Source organism: Nelumbo lutea, chromosome 3 (genome assembly GCF_056320005.1).
Source record: "Nelumbo lutea isolate HS-2025 chromosome 3, American lotus-T2T, whole genome shotgun sequence".
Classification (NCBI taxonomy): Eukaryota; Viridiplantae; Streptophyta; class Magnoliopsida; order Proteales; family Nelumbonaceae; genus Nelumbo; species Nelumbo lutea.
In genome coordinates this window covers 45,297,085-45,320,485 of record NC_142686.1, presented here as the reverse complement: position 1 = coordinate 45,320,485, position 23,401 = coordinate 45,297,085, and the positions used below count along the sequence as shown (strand labels likewise).

Sequence of the window (23,401 nt, the reverse complement as noted above, 5' to 3'; positions counted from 1 at the left end):
TTCCCCATTTGAAGGAATGGTCATTTTTGGGAATGAAATTCCATTCCTGCTGATTCTAATTCTCATTTTCATTCTTATCTGAACTAAATAAACTATGGGAATAAACCATTCGGATTCCGATTCTGACTGTAAACTAAATGAACCCTTAGATAGAGATATAGGTACATTTTGAAAATGCACGGATATACTGGAAAATATGAATACATTAGGGAAACTCCCAAATCCCATAAATACATTAATAACAATAATAACAATTGTAAGGTCTATTGGTTTGGTGACAATGATCAGTTCCAAAGGTTTGACGAAAGAGGAATAGGAAAATTTAGCAGCAGTAAGACCCATAAATAGGTTTTTTACTCTCTAACAGGCTGCTGGTGTGGTTGGTCTAATCATCTTCGGAGTTGGGAGGCTAGTTTAGTGTAAGACAGACGCTAAGTTAATCGTAAATTTCTTGTGGAAGCGCCATAGTAAGTAGCCCGCCGTGCAAGTTCTCACGTTGGTGAATGATGATTGCAAGCATATGCTCACCTGTTACCCTGAGTTTAAGGCCTCTTATGTCCCGAGGATATGGAACAAGGCTCCCCACAAGCTAGCCAAATTTGTTATAAATGCTAGGCATAATGGGCTCTGGAGTGTAATTGAGGTGGAAGCCTCTGTATCTAAATCACGATGAATGAATGAAAGCCTATTGGATATTTCCAATATATATATATATATATATATATATATATATATATATTTGTGTTTTTTTTTTGAGAAAATGCATATTTCAAAACTAACTACATAAATACATGTTTTTGCATTTGGAATTCCAAAATACACATCAATTGTAGATGAATGATTTATCTTGTAATGATATAGTTCTGAAAATTTGGAAAAAAATTGATCAAAAAATCCATAAAGCAACAATTTCGCCAAATAATGCATTGTATCTTTTTTTGAAGGGCTACAAAACAGGGTAGCCCATAACCCCCTCCCCCCACCAATCTAGGTGCAGGCAAGATTTGATAAGTCTCCCCTACAACCAACAGGAAACCTTACCAACCAGCAGCTGGTTGGCACCTTGCATATGAGATTGATAAGGTATTTGCAACCGTGCCCAATCCACCCATGGATACAGATAAAATACACCTCGTATTGTATTAATATTTTTAATCTACATCATCTAACTAAGAGGGGGCCCTTTACTTCTGGATTGGCCACATATGTTTCATACATAATAACCTTTCTAGGACATTTTTCTCTTTTTAATGGAAAGTTTAAAAGGTCAGAAATACCCTCTATATATTATTCAATTAAGTAACTTAGTTGATTTACTAATTTTTAATTTTCCCAAAATTTTGAGTTTTTTTTTAAATCCACATCATTTTTTGGAACACCAATCAAGAGAGAGAGAGAGAGATTTACCTTCCCCAACAAGTTTTGGGACACTTACAAAATAAAAGCCTCTCTCTCTAGATCTACACATCATTACATTCATTATTCATCCCCTAATCTCTCTTTCCTCCTTTTCTCTCTGTCTCTCTCTCATTAATTATCAATTTATCACTACTGTTAAAAGTGTAAATGAGGTTTAGATTTTGGATTTTTTTGACTAAAATACCTTTTGTTACACTTGGTCTCCCCATATTGTGAGGGCAAAAAAATATAATTAAAACTACTACTTTTATAAAGTTCATTAAGCTATTATTTGGTTTGAAGCAAAAGACAGGGAAATGAAGGGAAATGTAAGGAAGCATATACAAGGTTTGTAAAGGTTTCCCTACCTTTCCTTCCTTTTCCTATTTTTTCCTTCAAACCAAACACAACCTAAAACTATTCCCATTTCCTTTCATTAAATCTTATATTCGAGGCACATTAAATAAATGAGCTTCATGGGCTTTTTTTACTATAACACCCCTATTTATGAACTTAAACCCTCTTTAACAGTATGGAAAGATGTAATTTAGGCTCCGTTTGCTTTTTGTCAAGTGTTGGCAACTTTCCCCCGAGGTGGGAAAGTTATTTATCCACCTAAGAGATGGGTATCTATTACCCAAAAAAAAATAAACTTTCTCTTGTCCCCACATAAATCTGAAAAAAGAACATGGGTTTCTTGGTCCATGCGAATCAAAATCCCATAGACTAACTTCCCCCCCTCAAAATCCAAGAAAAGAACACCCCCTTAAAGTATTATTACTTTCTAATTCATTAAATTCCCTCTCATTAAGGCATTAAATCTCATTTTCTTTCTTCTTATAATATTTATTTGAAGTACTTTTGTTTCCCTCTCTTGCACTTCTGTACCCATTGAGAATGGCAAAAGTGGACTTTGGTTTTTGTGCACGCCTACCATTTGGGGAAGTTATTTTTTAAAGCTTCTACAAATAGTCAAGTGTTTTTTCATCATTACACTAATGTGGCACCTATTTGTCATAAACAATTATAATTATTACCTTTCTCAGTTTTGCAAGCAAATAAAGTACAAACGTTGAATGAAAAAACGTAAACAGGACCAAACACATACTAAATCTACATCTAATATTTTTAATAATGTAAAACCTATGTTCAAAACTAACATGAAAAATAATTAAATAAACCACTCTTTTGTTCAAAATCAATCATATGCATCAAATGGATCAACCAATGTTCTCATAGTTAAATAATAAAAATTTAAAAATAAATATAAATAGTATAAAAATTATAAAGGCAAATCTCTAATACTAACTATTTATCATATCAAACAACAATAAGCATACTATGGTTGTGCAACACTTTCTATTGGAAGAGTATGAAACATCATGTCCAAAAGCTATCAAGTCTTGCAACAAGTGTCAACGTGTTAGGACAAGCCAATTCACCTGGTCTGTTGCAATATTTTCCAATGCCCTCGCAAATATGGAGTGATATCTCCAAGGATTTCAATGGAAATGAAATACAAAATTTAAGACTTACCAAAAAATGAAACCACTTTCCTATTAAAGTGATGGATCAATGGTTCAATCTTTTAAGTCAAATGGATCAACCCATGATATCATAAATAAATAATACAAATTTTAAAAAAGATAGACACAAAAATTATTAAAAACATAAAAATTTTGTAAAAAAAACATTTGGGTGCATCTCTAATATTATGTATAGATCATATTGTATAATTGAATCATGTCATCATAATTATATAATAAAAACTCAAAAATTAGATAGAAATAAAAAATATAGAAACCACAAAATTTTGTCTATAAAATTTGTGCACATTTATTATATTAAACAAAAATAAATATGATAAATAAGAAGTATTTTTCATTAACAATGAAAATGAAACATAAAATATAAATCTACCAACACACCATGCTTCAATTACTTATGATTTTCAAATGGTTCTAATAAGGATATTGGAATTATTAATGTTATTTGAAATTATCACATGCACATTTACTAATTCTTTTAATAAATGTATACACAAAAATCTCTCAACTCTTATAGTCAATCCATTCCCTCCCTCCCTCTCCCCTTCTCTCTCTCTCTCTCTCTCTCTCTCTCTCTCTCTCAATTTTCTTAACATAATTCAGTTAAGTAAATTAGTTAATTTATTAAATACCTCCCCTTTATTTTCATTTTAACAAATAGCTCCCCTGAACTTTTAAAAAAATTGGCAAAAACCTCCCTTCTGTTACTGACCCAATGGAAAGCATTAAATTAATGCATCATTTTTTTTCAAATGCCCGTTATACTTTTATAAATTATTTTATATACAATTTTACAAAAATAAGCTTATTTGAAACTTGACAAAACCTCCCTTTGATCTCTTTATTGTCTTTCAATCTCTCATCCCAAATTCCATCAATTCAAAGAGAACTCTGTTTGAAACTCCATCATCTGAAAAGGAGAGGAACCCTAATACTCCATCATCCAGCTTCTCATAATGGGACCCATGATGACCACACAGATTGCAAAACACTTGCCGCATAAAAACCTGCCTAGTCCTAGCCTTTCATCTGTTTCATGGGCTCCGACGGCTCAATCCTAGATTTAATCAGTAGTTTTGTTGCTGTTGCAACAGCAAACAGTGTTTTGATCTTCGAAGAACCAAAACTACCAGCTAAATCTATGGTTAGGGTTTGAGAGCATCATGTCCGGAAGACAGCTCAAGTTATACAAACCATTTATCCCATCTATTACCATAAATCATCAAAGGCTCGAAGCTCTCTTTTGGTTTAACATCGATAGTAGGATATCGAAAACTTACAAGTAGAAACAAGGAAGAAATAGACAAATATGTCAATACTAGGTGCAGAAAAGGCTCTAAAATGGAAAAAAAAATTTCTAACGAGGATATTCATACAAAACATAAAGGCATCAAAGATGAGAAGAAGGATAAGGTTTCGAAGAACAACATAGAGTAGAAAAAGAAGAAATGGTCTTGCATCGATAGTTGATGCTAATTGATTGGTTGCATCTACTCGATTGGGTGGTTTCTACTCTTTCTCTATAATGCTATGTAGGAAGAGGGTTTGACAGTGAAGCACTCGGTGGTGTTCGTTCTGGGAATCGTCACCGACGGACTTGAGCTTTGGGAAGAGCACTTGTGCGCTGATGGGTTGTTCAGAAAACGGCTTTGGGATGGTATATTTGGAGAAGTATACAAGAGGAATTTTTACTTAAACCATTGATTGATGGCAACTTTAACAATGTTTGATCAATGTGGTAGATGATGGCATGGTTTTCAATTGTTAGCCAAGTTGTTCTAAGTATTGCAAAATGTTGGTAGTCAGTCACCAATTTTACCTTGCAATTTCCGGTTTGTATCCATTTTACCCTGTTTCCAATTAATTTGGGGTGCTCTCGTGTTACAAACCAGCTGATTAATTGTCAATTAAGAGGATAAAGAGATCGAAGAGAGGTTTGTGTTGAGTTTCAAATAAGGTCATTTTTGTAAAATTGTATATAAAATAATTTATAGAAGGATATAACAGGTATTTGAAAAAAAATTGATGCATCATCTTATGTTTTTCGTCCGGGTCACTGACGAAAGGGAGCTAGGTTTTTGTCATGTTTTTTAAAAGTTTAGGGGAAATATTTATTAAAATGAAAATAAAAGGGAGGTTTTTATGATTGTCAGAAACTTTAGGGAAAATTTTTATATGACTTGACATGCTAAATTAATTAATCAAGTTTAACAAAGCTAAACTTAATAAACACAAAATCACTCTCCTTTTCTATATTTAGAGAAGTATGCCCTAGCCTCTCCAATCCAATCGGGTTGAGGATGATGGAGACTACTCAAGGAAGGAATGAAGTCCTCGCCCCAACCTGATCCCAAATGTAAGCTTTTAATTAACACTAAAAGGTTAATCTTTTTTCACAAAGTAAAAAATAAATAAATAAATAAAAAGAATTTGGGGATTCAGGTGTCTCCGACTGGGATCATGGATAGGGATAGAGAGTTACTTAGAAATTGGGAACAAGAATGGAGAGTATGGTCCCCACCTTGAACCCTACCACAATGACATATCTAAATTCTGATTAATTAGAAAACTGTGTAATAATAGTAAAAAATTAATAACTAATAATATATGCCATCAATAGTTCAATACAAGAAGTTAGTCACAAAAAATATTACAAAAATAAGTATTAATAAATAATACTAAAATAAGTTAAACAAAAATGTATAAAATCTAATAAAAATTAAAATTCATTTAAATTCAAATTAAAATAATAAAATTTTACAACAATTTGTCTAACCATAATAAAATTTGGAATCAGTTTGTCTTTGCCCAATTAAAAATGTCATGGACCCGGCTAGTAGAATATATGGAAGATGTCAATAAGAAAGAAAACTCACTCCCAAAATTATAACTTTAGGGCATTTTTCTTATTTATCTCTTTTTTATGGAAACTCCAAAATGTCAAACATACCCTCTAGAATGCTAAGGGTGGGATGCTCCGGAATATATGGAAGATGCACTTGGATTTAACTGAAATGCAAGTGGTTTTTATCAGAATTTCCACGGCATTTTTGTCAAATAGTTCCAACGGCTGTCTGGTTCTAAAATGAGCCGTGGCCGTTTAAAAATAAATTCAGAGGAAATGAGGTAGAGAACCCCACCATTCAGAAAGTCTCACCATTCGCTCTGGAAAGGCTCTAAGAACGCTCTCAAGACGCTCAACGATTTCGAAATCCTTCAATCATCTCTCTCCCTCTGTTCTCTATTATATTGTTTTTATTTTTTTCTTTCTTGTTCTCTATAATCTGGTTCTGTATTTTGCAGGGCCCGTTCTTTGCCTTTTCTTATTCTTCGTCTTGCAGGTGATTTCCTTCTTTTCTTTTTCTTTTCTGGTTTTTCTTTTGCTTTTGCAACACAAATGGATGCAGGTTCTTTTATTTCTCCGAGCAAGTCTCAATCTAGAAATCCTCTTAAAGAGCAGATTCTTCAAAAGAGAAACTCGACTGAAAATGTATGTCGACCATTGAGATTTTTTTTTATGTCTATTTTGTTTGTTTTTTCTCTAATGAATCTTTTCATGCTCTAGTTTTCTTTTTATCTGGACTTTCTGTGGACCTTGGTTCCATGTAAACTATGGCTTTTCCACTTAACACATTATATTTTTCCTTATGATCTTCTTTTGGTGACAATTTTCATCGGTGCTGATGGAGAATTCGCTATAACCCGACTTAACTCCATGCGATTATGGAAATCATTTGACATTCATTTATTATCTGTAACTACTGTAATTCGACCTGGAGTCTGTGCGACTTACGGGAAATCTTTTGATACTCATTTGATGATATGATGTTCTGGGTTTCTCAAGTTAGAACTCGTGTTCCCATGTCTCTGTTTTTTTCTTTATCCCTGAGGAACCAAGTGAAATGTGCCCATTTTCTTTTTGTTTGTTTTCTCTTTTTTATTGGGATGTTCTGATTGTTAGTTTTCTGGAATCCGCAGTCGGACAGGTTTATCCCTAATCGATCTGCAATAGACTTCGACTTCGCTCATTACATGCTGACAGAGGGAAGGAAGGGAAAAGAAAGCCCAGCTGCGAGTTCTCCGGCAAAAGAGGCTTACAGGAAGCAACTGGCAGAGATTTTCAACATGAACAGGACCAGGATTCTTGCTTTCAAGAACAAGCCACCCGCCCCAGTCGAGCTGATGCCTCATGAAATGTCGTCCGCTCTTCACCAATCAAAAGCCACCAGCCTCGAAGACACATTCCCCAAGTGAGTTTTTCTCTCTCTAAGTTCTTTGATGCTTATCTTGCTTCATCTGTTTTTTATGCTTTAATTTTTCTTGGATTAGTGTTCACGGTTTCTTTTTCAACTGTTACAATTGTTTCTTCAATGCAGACCTCAGAGAAGACATTGGATGCCCCTGATATTTTGGACGATTTCTACTTGAATTTATTGGATTGGGGTAGCAGCAACATTCTATCAATTGCTCTTGGCAACGCCGTATATTTGTGGGATGCTACGGACGGATCTACTACTGAACTTATGACAATTGATGACGATAATGGTCCGGTTACAAGTGTTCGATGGGCTCCAGATGGACAACATATTTCCATTGGCCTGAACAATTCTGATGTTCAGCTTTGGGACACTACAGTTAATAGAAAGGTTGGCAATTTCTCCAACCTGTTCATTCTTCCGACTTTTCTTTCCTTTCTGCACTTAATAGTGATTTTCTCTGTAATTTGATTTGTTCTTGCAGCTGAGAATTCTACAAGGCGGACACCGATCTAGAGTGGGCTCACTGGACTGGAACAATCACATTCTGACAACCGGGGGAATGGATGGTCTGATCATCAACAATGGTGAGAATAAGACCTCACATTGTTGAAACTTACAGAGGACACCAGAGAGAGGTCTGCGGGCTAAAATGGTCAGCCTCAGGCCAACAGCTAGCAAGTGGAGGAAATGATAATCCGCTCTACACATGGGACCGATCAGTGGCCTCTTCAAACTCTTCTACCCAGTGGCTACATAGACTTGAAGACCACACTGCTGCTGTGAAAGCGCTTGCCTGGTGTCCTTTTCAGGGTAATTTGCTTGCTTCCGGTGGAGGCGGCGGAGACCGATGCATAAAATTCTGGAACACCCACACAGGTGCATGTCTGAACTCAGTGGACACCGGCTCACAGGTCTGTTCTTTGCTGTGGAACACAAATGAGCGTGAGCTGCTTAGCTCTCATGGGTTCACCCAGAATCAACTTACAGTTTGGAAGTACCCATCAATGGTGAAGATTGCGGAGCTTACTGGTCATACTTCAAGAGTACTATACATGGCTCAGGTATTATTGACTAGACAATCCTCTGCTGTTATAATTGGAAATGTAATGAAAATTTTCATTCTCTTTTTTTTCCTTTACCTTGATAATAATTCACTGCTGACCTTCTGTTCTTCCTGATTTCTTTCAGAGTCCAGATGGCTGTACAGTGGCATCAGCGGAAGCGGATGAAACATTGAGGTTTTGGAACGTTTTTGAGAGTCCTGAGGTGGCAAAGCCTGCACCTAAATCGAATCCTGAGCCATTTTCTAATGTCAGCTGCATCAGGTGATCATTTATTTGGTTAGGCAAATTTGTCATGGAGAGAAGATCAACTCAGAGCAAACATGGTATTCAGCGTTCAGATCTTCGAGGTATGAACTATGCACTTCATTCCTTAATTTTGACACGAAAAATATGTTCTCACAAAAGATTTTGCTAGTGTCTCCTCTGCTCTTTTATTCTTCTCAATTTACTGAAAAAAAAAAAAAAAACTTTTGAGTTGCAGGTTAGCCATCAACATGTATCAAGATATGAATGAAAAGGCAACAGATATCGTTGCAGCTGTAAATCTGACTGAGGAAGGGCTTGTACAATAAATGCTGCCCATCGTACTTCTTTCTCACCTATTTATAAATAAAATTGTTTTTATCCATGGATGTCGGGGTTTTAAGATGCACAAGTGTTGTTGATTCTGCAGTTTTTTTTTTGTTTTTTTCTCATTGCATGGATTTTTTTCGTTGTACTGAATTTGGTAAACAGTGCAAGAAAAAGATACCTTTTTCCCCACAATCTACCTTTCTTGCAACAAAAAATTGGATGGGGTATGACAATATTAGACTTCTTCCATCTCGGTGAAAACCAAACATTTTTTTTTTTGGGATTTCACATATTGAATGATCAAACCAATCTAACGTATGGCAAGAGAGAATATTCAATCATTGACCACCACTGCCGATATTTGCAGAGGAAGCAGTGTTTCTGTAACAGAATCCTGACTAAGATCATGTTTACCCATGAGCGTGCATTTCCTCGTGAACAAGTTCAATGGGGGGGGAGAGTAGGATCCAACTAGTAGTATCTTTATATTAAACAACTTCTAAAGCCTGTTAAACCAATTTTGAATTCTTTGCTTACAAATGTAAAAGCTATTCTCAAATGACAGGCATGATCAGAGGGAACTTATCTTGTATCTTTATATTAATTATCCACAAGTCGATAACAATGCAATGTGTATAAAAATAGAAGTAGAGGTCACAAGAAGAAATAATACAAAGGAAAATACAGTAGTATTTCTTGCATCTCAGAACCCTACTACAAGAAAAGCAATTAAAGTCAAAAGAACCTGTTGAGAGGAGCCCTCAAAGTGATGCATGAATAGAGACTTCTATACAGATCCAACAAAGAAGACTCCCAATTGCAAAATTTTCCTAAAGGTTCTCAGAGATGGAACGTTTAATTAGACATCAGGGAAGTTGCCGCCTATTATATGTGTCTTCATGTACAAAAACTGGTTCTTGCATTGTCTGAGGTGGAAACTGAGGTTGTCCCATGGCAATGCCTCCTTGATTAGGATTGGAAACACCTCCCCATGGTTCAGCCCTGCTCTTTCCTGACAACAAGGTGACATAATAAAGCAAACCAAGGGTAACACTTGCTAGTGACAAGATGGCACCTCCTGCAAAGACCCCAGGCTTCACCACATAGCAATAGCTGCCAAAGTACATGCTCTCTTCACCATGTTGATCATTCAGAGTAGCCCCCGTTAGCAACAGGAGAAATGCTATAACAAATGTGAACCTGAATGATGATAACATACTTGCATGCATCAATTCATCTGAAAATGATCTTTCAAAGGTAGAATGGAGCTTGACTAGTACTCCCCTATAAATTGCAGGAAAATACATATTATTTTACCAATTACTATAATTCGCATTTTAGTGTTATGACCATTTTCTGTTATACAAATTACAAAATAGCATACAAGACCCAAGGCCTACAGACACAATGAAATCAAAATTAATAAATATATGCACACATACATGCACAGGCACAAGACACATGAAAGTTGGCTTGGCCAATCCATGCCATGTGCTGTGCATTCAAAACAACCTGGAAAGTAAAAACTGAGGTGGTATCATTTTTGTGTTCTGTGATCTTATAGCAGAAGATGGTACTATTATGCTGGAACTAGAGATCTCTTGATGCCATGAAGATAGGGTTCCAGTAATGCCAGATCCCATGATTATGCTTTCTAAATAATGAACCAAATGCAGGCTTGTTTTCATTGTCAAACTGCGATAAGTATCAACCCAAAATGTTGAATCCTTGAATGCAAGTCAAGTTGCAGTTCCAATATCTTCATTCTTTCAAAGTATGGACTTGACCATTAACTCACAATGGAACCTAAAAATGTCAGAGTCTTGGGCCAAGCCTTTGATGCTACAAGTCCATTTGGATGAGATGCTATGTGCAGAGAAGAGAAGATAACATGAACTAGGAGGTTACTTCAGAAGAATAACATCAAAGGCAGCCAAATGTTAATTCAAATAATGTACCAGGAAACAACAAAGCAAACCAAAGCCAATGACTGGTTGGAATTTGAATTAGGTAAAGTCTTTCTACAACAAATGCACCCAGCTGCAACGTTAATAATAACTTGTGCAACCAAAAGGGATATGGATGCAGTCATTCCAAGAGCCATAGCTGGGCTCCTTGGGTACACACACACAGAAGGAGAAGTAAATTGAACCTGAGAGCCCTGCAAAATTTAGAAAAACAAAAGTCTCAGCCAGACTAAAATAGTAAATAAGGTCTGTAACACAACTATCTACCATACATTCATACAATTGGCAAAAATGGAGTTTGTCTTGGCATCATATATGCCTGGTTAACTGTGGCTTGTGGACACTTATTGTTGTGACTTTCATTGTGTTCCATTTTTTTCCAGGAGTGAAGAGACAAGATTTTTTTTTTTTTTTTTTGCAGCATAATCAATTCTTTCAGACAACTCAACTCATCTAATCCTTGTACCAACTATGTGGAATCAATCAACTACATGAATCCTGTTCAGCCATTCCATTATTTTCAGTGCCATATCCATTTTTAAATTATGGGCCCTCGAGTCATTTCTCACTACTTCAATCGTCCTTTTTGGCTTACCCATATCTCTTCTAGACCCATCAACTTATAAGTTGCAACAGATCATTCTCATGGATGTAATAGGTGGTCTTTTCTATAGGTGACCAAACCATCTTAGTCTACTGTTCTCATTTTATCACCCATTGGGGCTACTCCTAGATTCCTACAAATATGTTCATTTCTATTCCTATCCTTTCTAGCTTTTCGGCTCATCCATCTCAAAATTTGCAATTCTTCTGTACTCAATTGATCAAAACAAAATCTTCTATACTCATTTTTTGGATGGGCTGTTTCTTGATTGTCCAACACACTGCTCCATATAACACTGCTGGCCTTATAACCATTTTATAGAATTTCCCTTTATCCTAAATGGTATTCTCTTATCATATAGAACTCCAGATGCACCCCTCTGATTCACCCATCTGGATTCTATGAGCTACACCCTCCTCAATCCCTCCTTTTTTTTATTGATAATCAACTAGGGTAATGGAAAAGGTCTTATTGAGATCCCTCTTGGTCTCCAATCTTAGGCATACCTTATTACCACTCCTATTATTAAATTTATATTGCATATATTCTGTTTTAATCCTACTTATTTTAAAACCTCTTGTTTCTAAGGCATCTGTCCACAAATCTAACTTTTTTTGCACTTAATCCTTCTCTGGCTTCATTAGTTAATATTATGCCATCAGAAAACAACATACACCATGGGACTTCCCCTTAACATGCTTAGTCAATTCATCCATGACTAATGTAAGCAAGGGCTAGGTTTTGAGCTTTGGCGAAGTCTCATTGGCAAAATCTCAAACGTCACTTACATTGGTATTCTAACATTAGTTGTTGCACTTGCACCTTTATACATGTCCTTAATCAAACCCACATACCTATTTGTATTTGGTAGTTTTCTGTTCCAAAACTCACCACATTATCTTTCTTAGGAGTATCAAATACTTTTTCCAAATTAAATAATATCACGTGAATGCTCTTTTTTATCAATGTGAAGATATCTCTTTTTCTCCCTAAATTTTTCTATTAATAGTCTCAGTAAAAAAATAGCTTGCATGGTTAAACTCCTTGGCATAAAATCAAATTGTTTTTCTGATATACTTGTTTTATGTTGTAATCTTTACCCAACCACCCTTTCAAAATTTCATGGTATGGCTCATAAAATTAAATAATAGGCACTGTGGTGCTCTTTCTCCATTCATCTGCCATTTTCTTTCTTATTAATATTTTATTAAATAGTTTACTAAGCTATAATAGACTACCTCACGTATATTATTCCTCCCTTCAATCTGTTGGGTAATTTTTGAGAGAAAGAAATAAAAAGAAATATGAAGATAAGAATTCAGATGACAGAATATTATATAAACTTGGAAGGGTCTGGTAGTGAGGGCTCTCCCTAGACCTACTTCAGACAATTGTCCAATCAGGTTATCCCAAGAAAACTTAGTAGGGGGACCTTGTCGATTCCGGTTTGAGAACACGTGGTGTCTTCACCCTGATTTTATAAAAAAGGTTCAATTGTGGTGGGAAGAAGACCAAGTGGAATTCAGGTGGAAACAAGCTCTGAAAGCTAGGATCAAAGCTTGGAATAAGTAGGAATTTGGGAGAGTGGAAGAAAAAGGAGTGGATTGCCAATAGGATTCAAGAAATTGATGTAGGTGAGGCAGAGAGAAGAATGACAGTAGGAGAGAGGGAAGAAAATTGGAAGTTGAAAAAGAATTGGACGAACTCATTAGGAAAGAGGAGATAAGTTGGACACAAAAATCTAGGTGTAAGTGGTTGAAGGAGGGAGATGGGAATACTAAATTTTTTCACACCCTTGCAAATGGAAGACATAGGAAGAATAATGTGGGGAGACTGGAATGGAATGGGGAAGTGATTACAAGTGAGGAGGAGATAGCAAGAGCCTTTGTAGAGCACTTCAAAACCATTTATGACAGCCCAAGAAGAGAGAGAGAAGAACTTCCTAACCTTGAGAAACATCCAAGTTATAGAGGATTGATGGATGAGTTAGAAAGGAGTTTTGAGGTCTAAGAAGTGAAAAATGCTGTTTTTTTTCAATGGAAAGATCTAAATCCCCAAGCCCAGATGGATTCACGATGGCCTTTTATCAAGATTATTGGGATATTATAGGTGGTGACTTAATGGAGGTCTTCTCAAAATTCTTTGAGAGAGGTAAGATAAATCCGGGTGCCAATGCTACTTTAGCTTTGATTCCTAAAAAGGTAAATGCAAGTCACCGAAAGGATTTTAGGCCCATAAGCTTAATTGGTAGTATGTATAAGGTAATATCAAAGGTTTTAGCAAAAAGAATAAAAAAGGTACTACCATCCTTGATTTCTCCGAACCAAGGGGCATTTGTGTCAGGAAGACAAATTATTGATCAGATCCTTATTGCCAATGAGTGTGTGGATTACAAAAACAGACAAGGAGAAAAGGGGCTGATTTGCAAATTGGACTTTTGGAGAAGGCCTATGATTTGGTGGATTGGGGCCTTTTATTGGAAGTTTGAGGACTAGAGGTTTTGGAGAGAGGTGGTGCAAATGGGTCAAGGTTTGTTTTCTTCATGCCATTATTCCATTCTAGTTAATGGGGTAGCTAAGGATTTCCTCCCTGCAAAGAGAGGATTAAGACAAGGGGATCCTCTCTCTCCCTTCCTTTTCACCATAATAGTTGATGTTTTGAGTGTCCAGATTACTAGAGCTGATGCTAGAAACCTGTTTAGAGGGTGGAGAGTAGGAAGGGAGGAAATAATTGTTACCCACCTTCAATTTTCTAATACTTGATTCTTTTCTGTGAAGGAGATCCAGAGGAGTTAGAAAACCTAAAGCTGTTGGTAGAGAATTTTGAAAAGGTCTCCAATTTGAGAGTAAATTGGAATATAAGTTGTGTAGCTTGAGTTAACAGGCAAGAGGTAGAGGTGGCTTCTTTGGCTAGATCTCTAGGTTGTGAGGTAAGTGATTGGTCTCTAAAGTATCTAGGCTTACCTTTGGGAGGAAATCCGAGGTTAGAAAGCTTTTGGTACACAGTTTTGGAAAGATTCCCAAAGAGACTAGCGGGATGGAAAAGGAACTACATCTCATTAGGGGGTAGAATCACTCTAATTAAATATGCTAATAGGCTTTGGAATGATGTTCTATATAAACATAGCATTATCATTATCATCTTTCTCTCATCCATCTCTAGCAGAATAGGGTCTTTGCCCCTCCATTTAGTTTTTTTTTTCTCTTTGCAACCACTCATGCCTATCTTCTTATTTTCCTAGGCAATAAAGAACTTCTCTGTTGCCTAGATTCTCCTTTTAGTGTCTTGACAATTATAGATACAACTCTCTATTTCCTAAGATCCCAGACATGGATATGGGCAATAGTATTCCATTTGACATGCTTAATTGCTTACATCATGTTTTTATATCTAGTTTTATGAAGCTATATAACATTCTAAATGCTAGTATCCTGCCAAATTTAAGTAAGCTTCTAACATGTACAGATTTTTGTAGTATGATATGCTAACATATTTTAAAAGTGTTAACATTATAGATAATACTCCATAAGTGCCCATGCAATATCTGCTAAGCAAGTACAGGCATCCAGGTATCATAATCACCAAATCCTGGCATAGGATTCTAGCAACAAGTGCTTCATAACCTTACTGAAAATCACCCTAAACACCAATTTGATCTCAATGACGTCAAAGAGCAGAACTTGGGTTCAGAAACCACATTCCCGCCTACCATGATCAAGTCGGATAAAGCAAGAGAAGGCCCAATTGATCGACAAGATCTAGCAAGCAATTATACTAGCCATAATAGACTTTTCTGAACATTAAATGAATAAATAAGACATTAGAGAAAATGTTACATGAACAAGGAATCTGGGTAACAGAAGCATCTGCTCCTAGAGAAAGATGTACGAACGTTCTAGAAAGATGTTGATAGCTGAAATAGTTACATCACAAATATGAATAAAGCTCAGTAACCAGAAGAAATCATGGGGGAAATTCAACAGGGCAAAAAATAAGAAAGAAAGTAACCCTTTTTTCTTATAAATTCACGGAAAATAGAAGTTAGAAAACAATAAAAGGAGGAGAAAATTATAAACAGAAGTACTAATCACTCAAGATCTCTGTAAATCATTAAAAATATAAAGGAATCAAATCAATGTTCATATAACAAAGATAATACTCTAAACGCCACAATAGATCCCCATGAAGAAACCTTTCTGAGGATAGAAACTAATGGAACTTCCAGAACCAGATGAAAAAGCTTATTCTTTGCATCATACCTTTATCCTTTTGGCCTCTGCAGCAAAGCTCAAAGAAGCAGTTAAGAGCCCCAGAAAAACTACGGTAGCACAGACCAGCAAAACCTTTCTCTCCATCTCCTCCAAAACTGTCTGTGTTCCTCCCTGCGTGATTTTGAAGTTGATGGTGCGGAGTTCAAGAAATGTAGCTGCAACAGAGCTCAAAGTTCAAACTTTTCTGACGGTGGACCAGGGAGGTAGGTAAAACTGAAAATATGATTAGAAAAGGGGGTCAGTTAATAATACATGAAAAGATTCCTCTTTTAAGGGCAATCATTTAATGGGAACACTCCTATAATTTGCATTTAAGATTTATTTAAACTTATCCTGTATTTGCATTTTACTAAAACTCTTATAATTTACAATTTATTTACATAATAGATTTTTCATTAAAATTTATTTATTTTCCCATCTGAAAATAGTAACATGATTATCTAAAATAATTGAAAAATATTTAAGGGAATAGACTTGTGGTTGTTTATTCCAAAAGTATTTCTAAATTGATCATCAATGATTGTTTATTCCAAAAGTATTTCTAAATTGATCATTAATGATTGTTTATTCCAAAAGTACTTATAATACTTTTCGTGTAGAAAATAAAATTGATAAAAAAGATAAAAATAAAGTGGTTGTCATTGTTTTTATTTGGGGCAAAAATGACATTTTTGTTTTTAATTTCTTTTGATTAAATTTGTTTGAATAGATATTATGGTTAAAACTGTCATTTTCTATTTTTATATAATGAAAGGCTGATTAAGTAAATTGATTGCAAACTATAAGAGATATTTTAGTAAAACACAAATGATAAAGTAGGTTTTAGTAAAATACAAATTATAAGGTAAATTTTAGTAAATTAGTGAAACTATATGGGATGTTTAGTAAATGACCCTTTTTTTAATTAGAGTAAAATACAAAATCCTCCTCTAAAGTTTCTGACAATCATAAAAATCTCCCCTATAGTTTCAATTTAACAAAAACCTTGTGAACTTTTAAAGAATTTGACAAAAACCTCCCTTCCGCCATAGACGAAAAACATTAGATCGATGTATCAATTTCTTTCAAATACCCATTTTACCCTTTTTGTTTTCTTGCTCGGCCCTAGGGGTGTAAATGGATCGAATTCGAATCGGATCAGACAATATCCGAATTCGAATCAAATTAAATATTCGAATATTTGATTTGATTCGAATTCGATTAATTAATTATTTTAGATAATTAATAAATACATAAAATAACTATTTTATTGATATAAAGTATATAAATATATAAATTATTTATATAACTTAATTATTATATAAAATATTTTATACATTATGTATAAGAATTAAATAATCGGTCGAATTCAGATATTTATCAAATCGAATCAGGTCATATCTGAATTTGAATTCAACTAACTATTCAGGAATAATATGATATCCGAATTCAATTCGATTATATCAAATATCGAATTTGAAATCTAATTTTCAAATACCATTGACACCCTTACTTGGCACTGCTGGCAGTAGCTCCGATGCTTCACTCGAGGAGAAGGATTTATCATAATGAACCCATGATTTACAGGTTTAATAGATATGGATATTCAAATGCCAAAGACAGATTGACGGAAATGGAGGCTGAGCACAAATCAAAGGAAGTGCGACTACTGACTTCGTCTTTGTCTCGGACATCAAGACCATAAGAGATCGAGAAGTTGTCGTCGGTGAAGAAAAGAGATGTTTTGAGCATTGTAAGCTGGGTTTCCTCTTCGTAGCAAAAACTCTCTCGAACCAAAATTCCTCTTCTCATGTTCATTAACAACTGCAATCACTCTATCACATGTTTCATTCAAATCTCTTATACCCACGAATAATTAACTCAATCTTCTACTGTGGAAGAATAAGAAGAACTGAAGAAGAAAAGATTGAAACTTGGGACTAGGAGTTGAAGGAGTGCGACTGTTGACTGCATCTTATGTAGGAACCATCACTTGTGGCCTTGTGTTAATACTTGATGTCCACGTACGCGACACTCCCAGCTCTTTGACAAACCTCTCTGCCTCTCTCTCTCTCCCCTTCCTACGTTTCAGCTCAAATATCTAAAGCTACTTTACACTTTGTCTGGAATAGGCAGAACTGTCCATCAAATCGGGACCAACTCATTTCCATAAAAATTCCTCCTCACTAGAACTGATTCAACTGACGAGTAGTAAAATCAGTATTCTAGAGAAAACGAGTAAGTGAGCGAACTGGTTTTCTCATGCAATTCGATTCATTACACATGTGGTATATGATCCATTACCTGCATGCTCTTCGTTTAAAACAAACACCCACATTCATTATCTGGATGGTAGAGAAAAAAGTTGTGGTAAAGCTAGAGAAAAAGCTCATCAATTTCATAAACTCATCATCACATTGATCAGGATAATCCATTGTCTAGGATAAACCAAGTGGAAAAGTGAGAATTTAACTTAATGGAAAAGTGCAAATTCCTTGTTTTCTATTTGCCACTGTTAAAGGTAGAAGTGGAATCCCAAGTTTAATTTAATGGAAATTCAAATGGGTAAAAAACAGGGGTATCAACGGATTTTAAATACTTGCTACGGATGAGGGATGAAATTGATAAAAAATCCTCCTTTTTGAGTTTTGAATAGAATATAAATATTTGTGGATGGGTTTTTGTTTTCAACTTTTCATTTGGGCAGCTTGATCCAAAATCACAATTCATATTGTTTACTCTCTATATGGGAACACACCACCACCCCTTTACCTTTTCCGTTAGAAGTGAAAATCATAACATAGCAACAATTACCAACCAACACTGTGACGAGATCGGCTTCTATCAGGGAAAAGTTGTGCCCATGCCATTCTAACAATTTTTTTCACCCTTGAAATAAAGAATACAAGAAAATATTCTCAATGCAACGCAATAGAGGGTGCTCGAACCGGCTTTGCCCTGACTGAACCGCACTCCTGAACAATTGGAGCAATCTATGTTCTATCTTTGTGAGGGAAAAACTTAAACTCGACCAACTGGTATGCAAAAAGGGCCCATGAATCCCATCCACCCCACCCATTCTCACAAATTGGAGGAAAGCCAGGTTTGGGAGCTGAGAAAGCGGATTTGCGAACTGGTAGCAACCATTTGGATCATAGGTGGCAGGACTGAGGTGTTTATAGGGAGAATTTTTTTGTTGATTTCGTACAGGGGTATTTCAATAAAAATATATGTACATTAATTTGCAAAGGGTAAAATAGGTATTTTAAAAAAATTGATGCTCGGTCTAACATTTTCTGTTTGGGTCAATGACGAAAGGGAGGATTTTATCAAATTCTTTAAAAGTTCAAGAAAGGTTTTTGTTAAAATAAAATTATAAGGAAGATTTTTATGATTGTCAGGAGTAGGTTTTTGTATTTTATCTTTTTAATTAATAAGAGAAGTAGAGAACAATAGGTATCACTTTATATCAAAATGGCTAAAATACCCCCTAGAGAAGTGTAATCTATTGAAAGATGGACGGTCCTTAATGTGTATAAAACTCTAGTATCATGACAGGTGGCTTAAAGAGGTTGAAAAATAGAGGACCCACATACCCACAACACCATTAGATCATGTATGAGATGGCCAGATGGGTGGAATCAGGAATCTGTCCTGCTCTTTCCCTTGTAAATTATTCCAAACTCAAAAGAATGCCCAACAATTAGACCAAAATTACTGAAAAGTCTGAGATGACAAAATCAATCGCAGTACAAGAGTGGGATGGTGTGTAAAGCGTCTTTGTATTGGTGTTGCGTCATGTATCTGTCGAGGCCATAGACCTGGTTTCAAGTTTCAAGTTTCAACCAGACGACGGAGGAAGGACCAACGAGAACGTTGGCCTCCCTGCTTAGTGATTTCAATACCTTCTTAATAGATTGGTACACTCACAGCCAACAGATTGGAGTAAGATGATTTAATGCCACCAACGTACTGTGGGGTCTGTTTTCATTTTTCAATTAGAGACCTTGAAGCAATGACTTTTGTTGACAATGTCAGACTTGAAAGCCCTCGCTAAAGATGTGGGTTAAGATGGGGCCCATAACTTGACAGGTGTACAATGTCTCAAAGGAATAGGAATTATGTATGGCCCTATTTGGCATGATTTTTTGTGCGGTCTTTTCGGTTGTTTACAAGCTGTGAAGATGGAAAATCGATCTATTTTCGTTTGGCATATGAAAGATGTTACCACCAAAAGATGGGGTGTCAAAAAGATACGGGAAGCTCATTTTGGGCTGATTTTGGAAAGTTTCAAAGGAAGTTTCTCACGTCTTCCGCGTTTTACGGAAAGACTCAAAATGAGGTACAAAAGTATGCGCATTTGCCAAACAATCTTCTGTCCATGCAGATCTTATGTCAAAAGCTCAATACATCTATTTATTACCAGAACTACAAAAAAAATATTCTCAAAAAAATTTACCAAACGAGCCTTTAATTATTTGGCGTGGGCTTTACTTTGTAAAAGCTGTGCATTGCCTTGTAGGCAAAAACTGAGACCTCGCCAATTTAGTTTTGCTGAGGTTAAGCTTAGCTCTGGCTTCTGTTACTACTGCTGCTACTTTTACTTTTAGGTAAGCAATGCTTTGGCTGTATCAGTTCTCCCAGAGGATTTGGTCCTCACGAAATTGCCCTCACACGTCCTCATAGCTATTTCTAGTCGTGCATTTGGAATATCTTGTTATCATGTAAATACATATATTCGCAATGCACAGCTGCCCGGAATCTGAAGACAGTGTGAAGTCGGTCTTGTCTCTTGTGGGAACAAAATCCCTATTCTTACAAGTGAGCCAATTTACGGCTGCGACTCTGAGTGGTGTGAGGACCACTTTTGTGAGAAAAAATTCCGATTAGTTATAAGGATGAGTGCTTAGTTTACGCCTATGGCGCTTTCAAATACAAGGTAGATGCCCATTGATGGAGTCGTCCAAACAATGGTAATGGCATTGAGCGCCCCACATGCACCTCACAGAAAATCTCGACATGCAATAGAAACATCTCTTCACGCTAATACGAATTTACAGTGGTGACACATGTCTCATATACACATCTCAGCGTAAGTTGAGAATATCTTTCGTACCTGCATTGAGAAATGTTTTCAATACATCATTGGGATATCCTGGGGTGTTTATCGCAAAATTTCACAAATACCCAAAATGCACGAAGAGACTAAATCTGTTCCTCACACTTGAGGCTTCATATACACATCATTGAGAATATCTCCTAGTTATTAATTATTATTTACAGGAAATGTTCCTAATATACGGAGGCGCTCAATTTATGAGGAACAGATCACGTCACATGTATGAGATGTGCCAGGAGGGCGTGTGGAGTGCCTACGTTGGGAGCCAATAATATGGGCAAAAAAAATGATGGAGTGTTTAATCTTTACATGAAGACCAATAAAAAGTTAAAGATAATTAATTCATTTGATAGTAGTAGTTGGGAGAAAAGGTTGGTACGTATAATTCCGTGTTAACGATACTTGGAGTAGTTGGGAGAAAAGGTTGGTACGTATAATTCCGTGTTAACGATACTTGCACGCAACCTCCATTCCATTTAGACCAAAATTGGATTTTTCTCAAGATAAATTATAAAATATCCACACGAATTACTTTCTCTGTTTTCTTTCCCTTTTCTCTTAAACCCCCCAGTCCCCAGAGACCGAGACACTACTCTAGGAGAGAAATTAATGGAAGTTGGTCTCTGTCGCTCACACAGAAATAGGCAGAGAAAGGATGATTCCTTGCTAGTGCTACAACCTTCCATCAACGACAAAAATGACAGCAATAAGCATTATTCCGATGTCGGAATCGTTGATTCTCTTATGAAGTTCAAGCTCTTGGTCAACCCAATGGAAGGAAATTGATGTAATCCTCGCTTTATATGAGAAAGAAAAGGAAAGTGGTGCAAATTTTGTATCCATTTTTTAGATGCAAAATTTGCATCATTACAAAGGATGCAAAATTTGTATCTTATTCAGATTTGCATCACAGGGGAATAGAGCTTACAGGAATAACTTTTTTGGGTTTGCTTGTGATGCAGTGAAATGAAAAGGGTGAAAATCATCTACATTTTAAGTCCAAATACTGATGAAAAAATTTTAAATGACTTGGGTGAGAACAATGGATGAAAATGAGAGGTAATTGGGTGGCTTCCTATTCTCAAATAATAATGGAAAGAAAGATGAAAATCTGATTATTGGGAAACGGAGATCCAGACTCCAGGGCTGAAGAACTCATTTCCTTTCTCATGCGGGGAAGAGGCTATTCCAACATATCAAATGGCTACTCGCTTATTCTCCAAAGATTTATATGGTTTAATTCAAAGTTTAGAGAGGGATTTTTGGTGGGGTGACAAAGATGAAAAGAAATCCATTCACCTGAGGGCTTAATGCAGCGTACTAAAACTGAAGGGTGGTTTGGCTAATCGCAGCCCTCACTAGAAAAATAAAGCCCAAATTATGAAACTGGGGTGGCATTTCCTAAAATATCATAAGCTAATGGTAAAGTTCAAGCTCTTCGTCAACCCAATAGAAATTCATCTTAAACTGTCGAGCTGAACTCTCTATGGGAGCTCTTTGGAACGTTGGCAACGGATGGAATATTTTGGATCCCGGAGTGCGCATATTTCAACAGAAACAAAGAGGCGGATCACCCCATTTGAGTTTGAAAGTTGCAGCCCTCATTGATTATGAGAACAATTGCTGGAACTTGCATGGAAGGAGGGGGTTATTCGTGGATTGTTAATTTGGGGCTGATATTTATTCTAAAATCCTTTCCTGAGCAGTGTGAATCCTGTGAAGACTCTCTGATGCGGTCGTTATCCATCCATGGTCAGTTATCAACAGCAAGTTTTTACTCATGCTTAATTCAGCAAGGAGGCCAATCTTCCTCTTCCCAATTTGCGTTTGCGGAAACCCACGACCACCTATTTTTCCAATGTGAATGGGCAACTCAAGAGCTATCTGGTTCGTTTCATCATTGGGTTTTTTCCATATGCTCTCTCTCTCTCTCTCTCTCTCTCTCTCTTTTATGTGGAAGGCAAGGTGCAAGTTGACTCTTGAGAATATTAATATGGAAATCCACGAGATGGTTGCGAGTGGGCCCAGATTGCTGAGTTAAGTAGCAGAGTTAAAACTCCCATCTGTTATTCTTCCAAACTCAGTTGATATCAGTCCTTCGATTTCTCAAGCTTAATTTCGATGGTGTAACTTCCAATTAGGTTTCGGGTATTTGATTAGTGATTCGTGATATGCATGGTGCTTTTTGTTATGTAAGAACTGTTTGTATTCCAAAGGTCTCGGCTCTGGAATCCAAAGCCCGTGCTTTGCTGGAAGGCTTTAAATTTTGTTTGGAACTTGGGCCTTCTGAGGGGATGCCAAGATTGTGATTCACGCTCTGTTGGAGACGTTGTCTCCTTCTCCATGGCGAATTCAACGTAAGATAGCGGATTGGAGAGCTCTTCCTGGCTAAGTTTGGTTTGAATGTTCATAGGGTTTACACCTGGTTGGTGTGTCATTTTATTTTATGTTTAGAACTGGGGGCATTTATTGAATAAGTGCTTACATAAGTGCCACTTCATCATTTCTTTCAATATGTGAATATCTAGGTAATAGGGACTTGTAAAAGTAGACTTCGGTTTATGTGTGTATTTATCATTGGGGGAGGTTTTATTTTAGCACTTCTAAAACTTCCTCTAAT

At 36.1% G+C, this 23,401-nt stretch overlaps 1 protein-coding gene and 1 pseudogene across 3 annotated transcripts; one reads left to right on the top strand and one right to left on the bottom strand.

Moving 5' to 3' along the window:
- Positions 1–6,207: 6,207 nt before the first annotated feature.
- On the top strand, positions 6,208–9,028 carry LOC148864656 (cell division cycle 20.1, cofactor of APC complex-like; annotated as a pseudogene). Its single transcript, XR_016109677.1, has 6 exons — positions 6,208–6,435; positions 6,924–7,195; positions 7,322–7,591; positions 7,686–8,265; positions 8,393–8,615; positions 8,750–9,028. The product of XR_016109677.1 is annotated as a cell division cycle 20.1, cofactor of APC complex-like (transcript).
- A 384-nt stretch (positions 9,029–9,412) lies between these two features.
- On the bottom strand, positions 9,413–15,927 carry LOC148864655 (protein VASCULATURE COMPLEXITY AND CONNECTIVITY-like). Of its 2 annotated transcripts, XM_088976902.1 has the most exons (4): positions 15,672–15,834; positions 15,249–15,325; positions 10,800–11,002; positions 9,413–10,041 (listed from the first exon to the last, which is right to left on the bottom strand). In XM_088976902.1, exons 2-4 carry the CDS (start codon positions 15,276–15,278, stop codon positions 9,708–9,710), a joined length of 567 nt encoding a protein of 188 aa, XP_088833028.1. In that variant the 5' UTR covers positions 15,279–15,325; positions 15,672–15,834; the 3' UTR covers positions 9,413–9,707. The 2 variants fall into 2 exon arrangements, with proteins under 2 accessions (XP_088833028.1, XP_088833027.1); XM_088976901.1 differs by lacking the exon at positions 15,249–15,325 and having other exon boundaries at positions 15,672–15,927.
- Between the last annotated feature and the right edge of the window lie 7,474 nt (positions 15,928–23,401).

Coding starts and splice junctions, on each gene's coding strand:
- LOC148864655 (XM_088976901.1), bottom strand. CDS start 15,767: ATGGAGAGAAAGGTTTTGCTGGTCTGTGCTACCGTAGTTTTTCTGGGG. Junction 11,003..15,671: donor CAGAGGCCAAAAGGATAAAG/GTATGATGCAAA, acceptor TAAATTTTGCAG/GGCTCTCAGGTTCAATTTAC. Junction 10,042..10,799: donor GTTTGCTTTGTTGTTTCCTG/GTACATTATTTG, acceptor ATCATCATTCAG/GTTCACATTTGTTATAGCAT.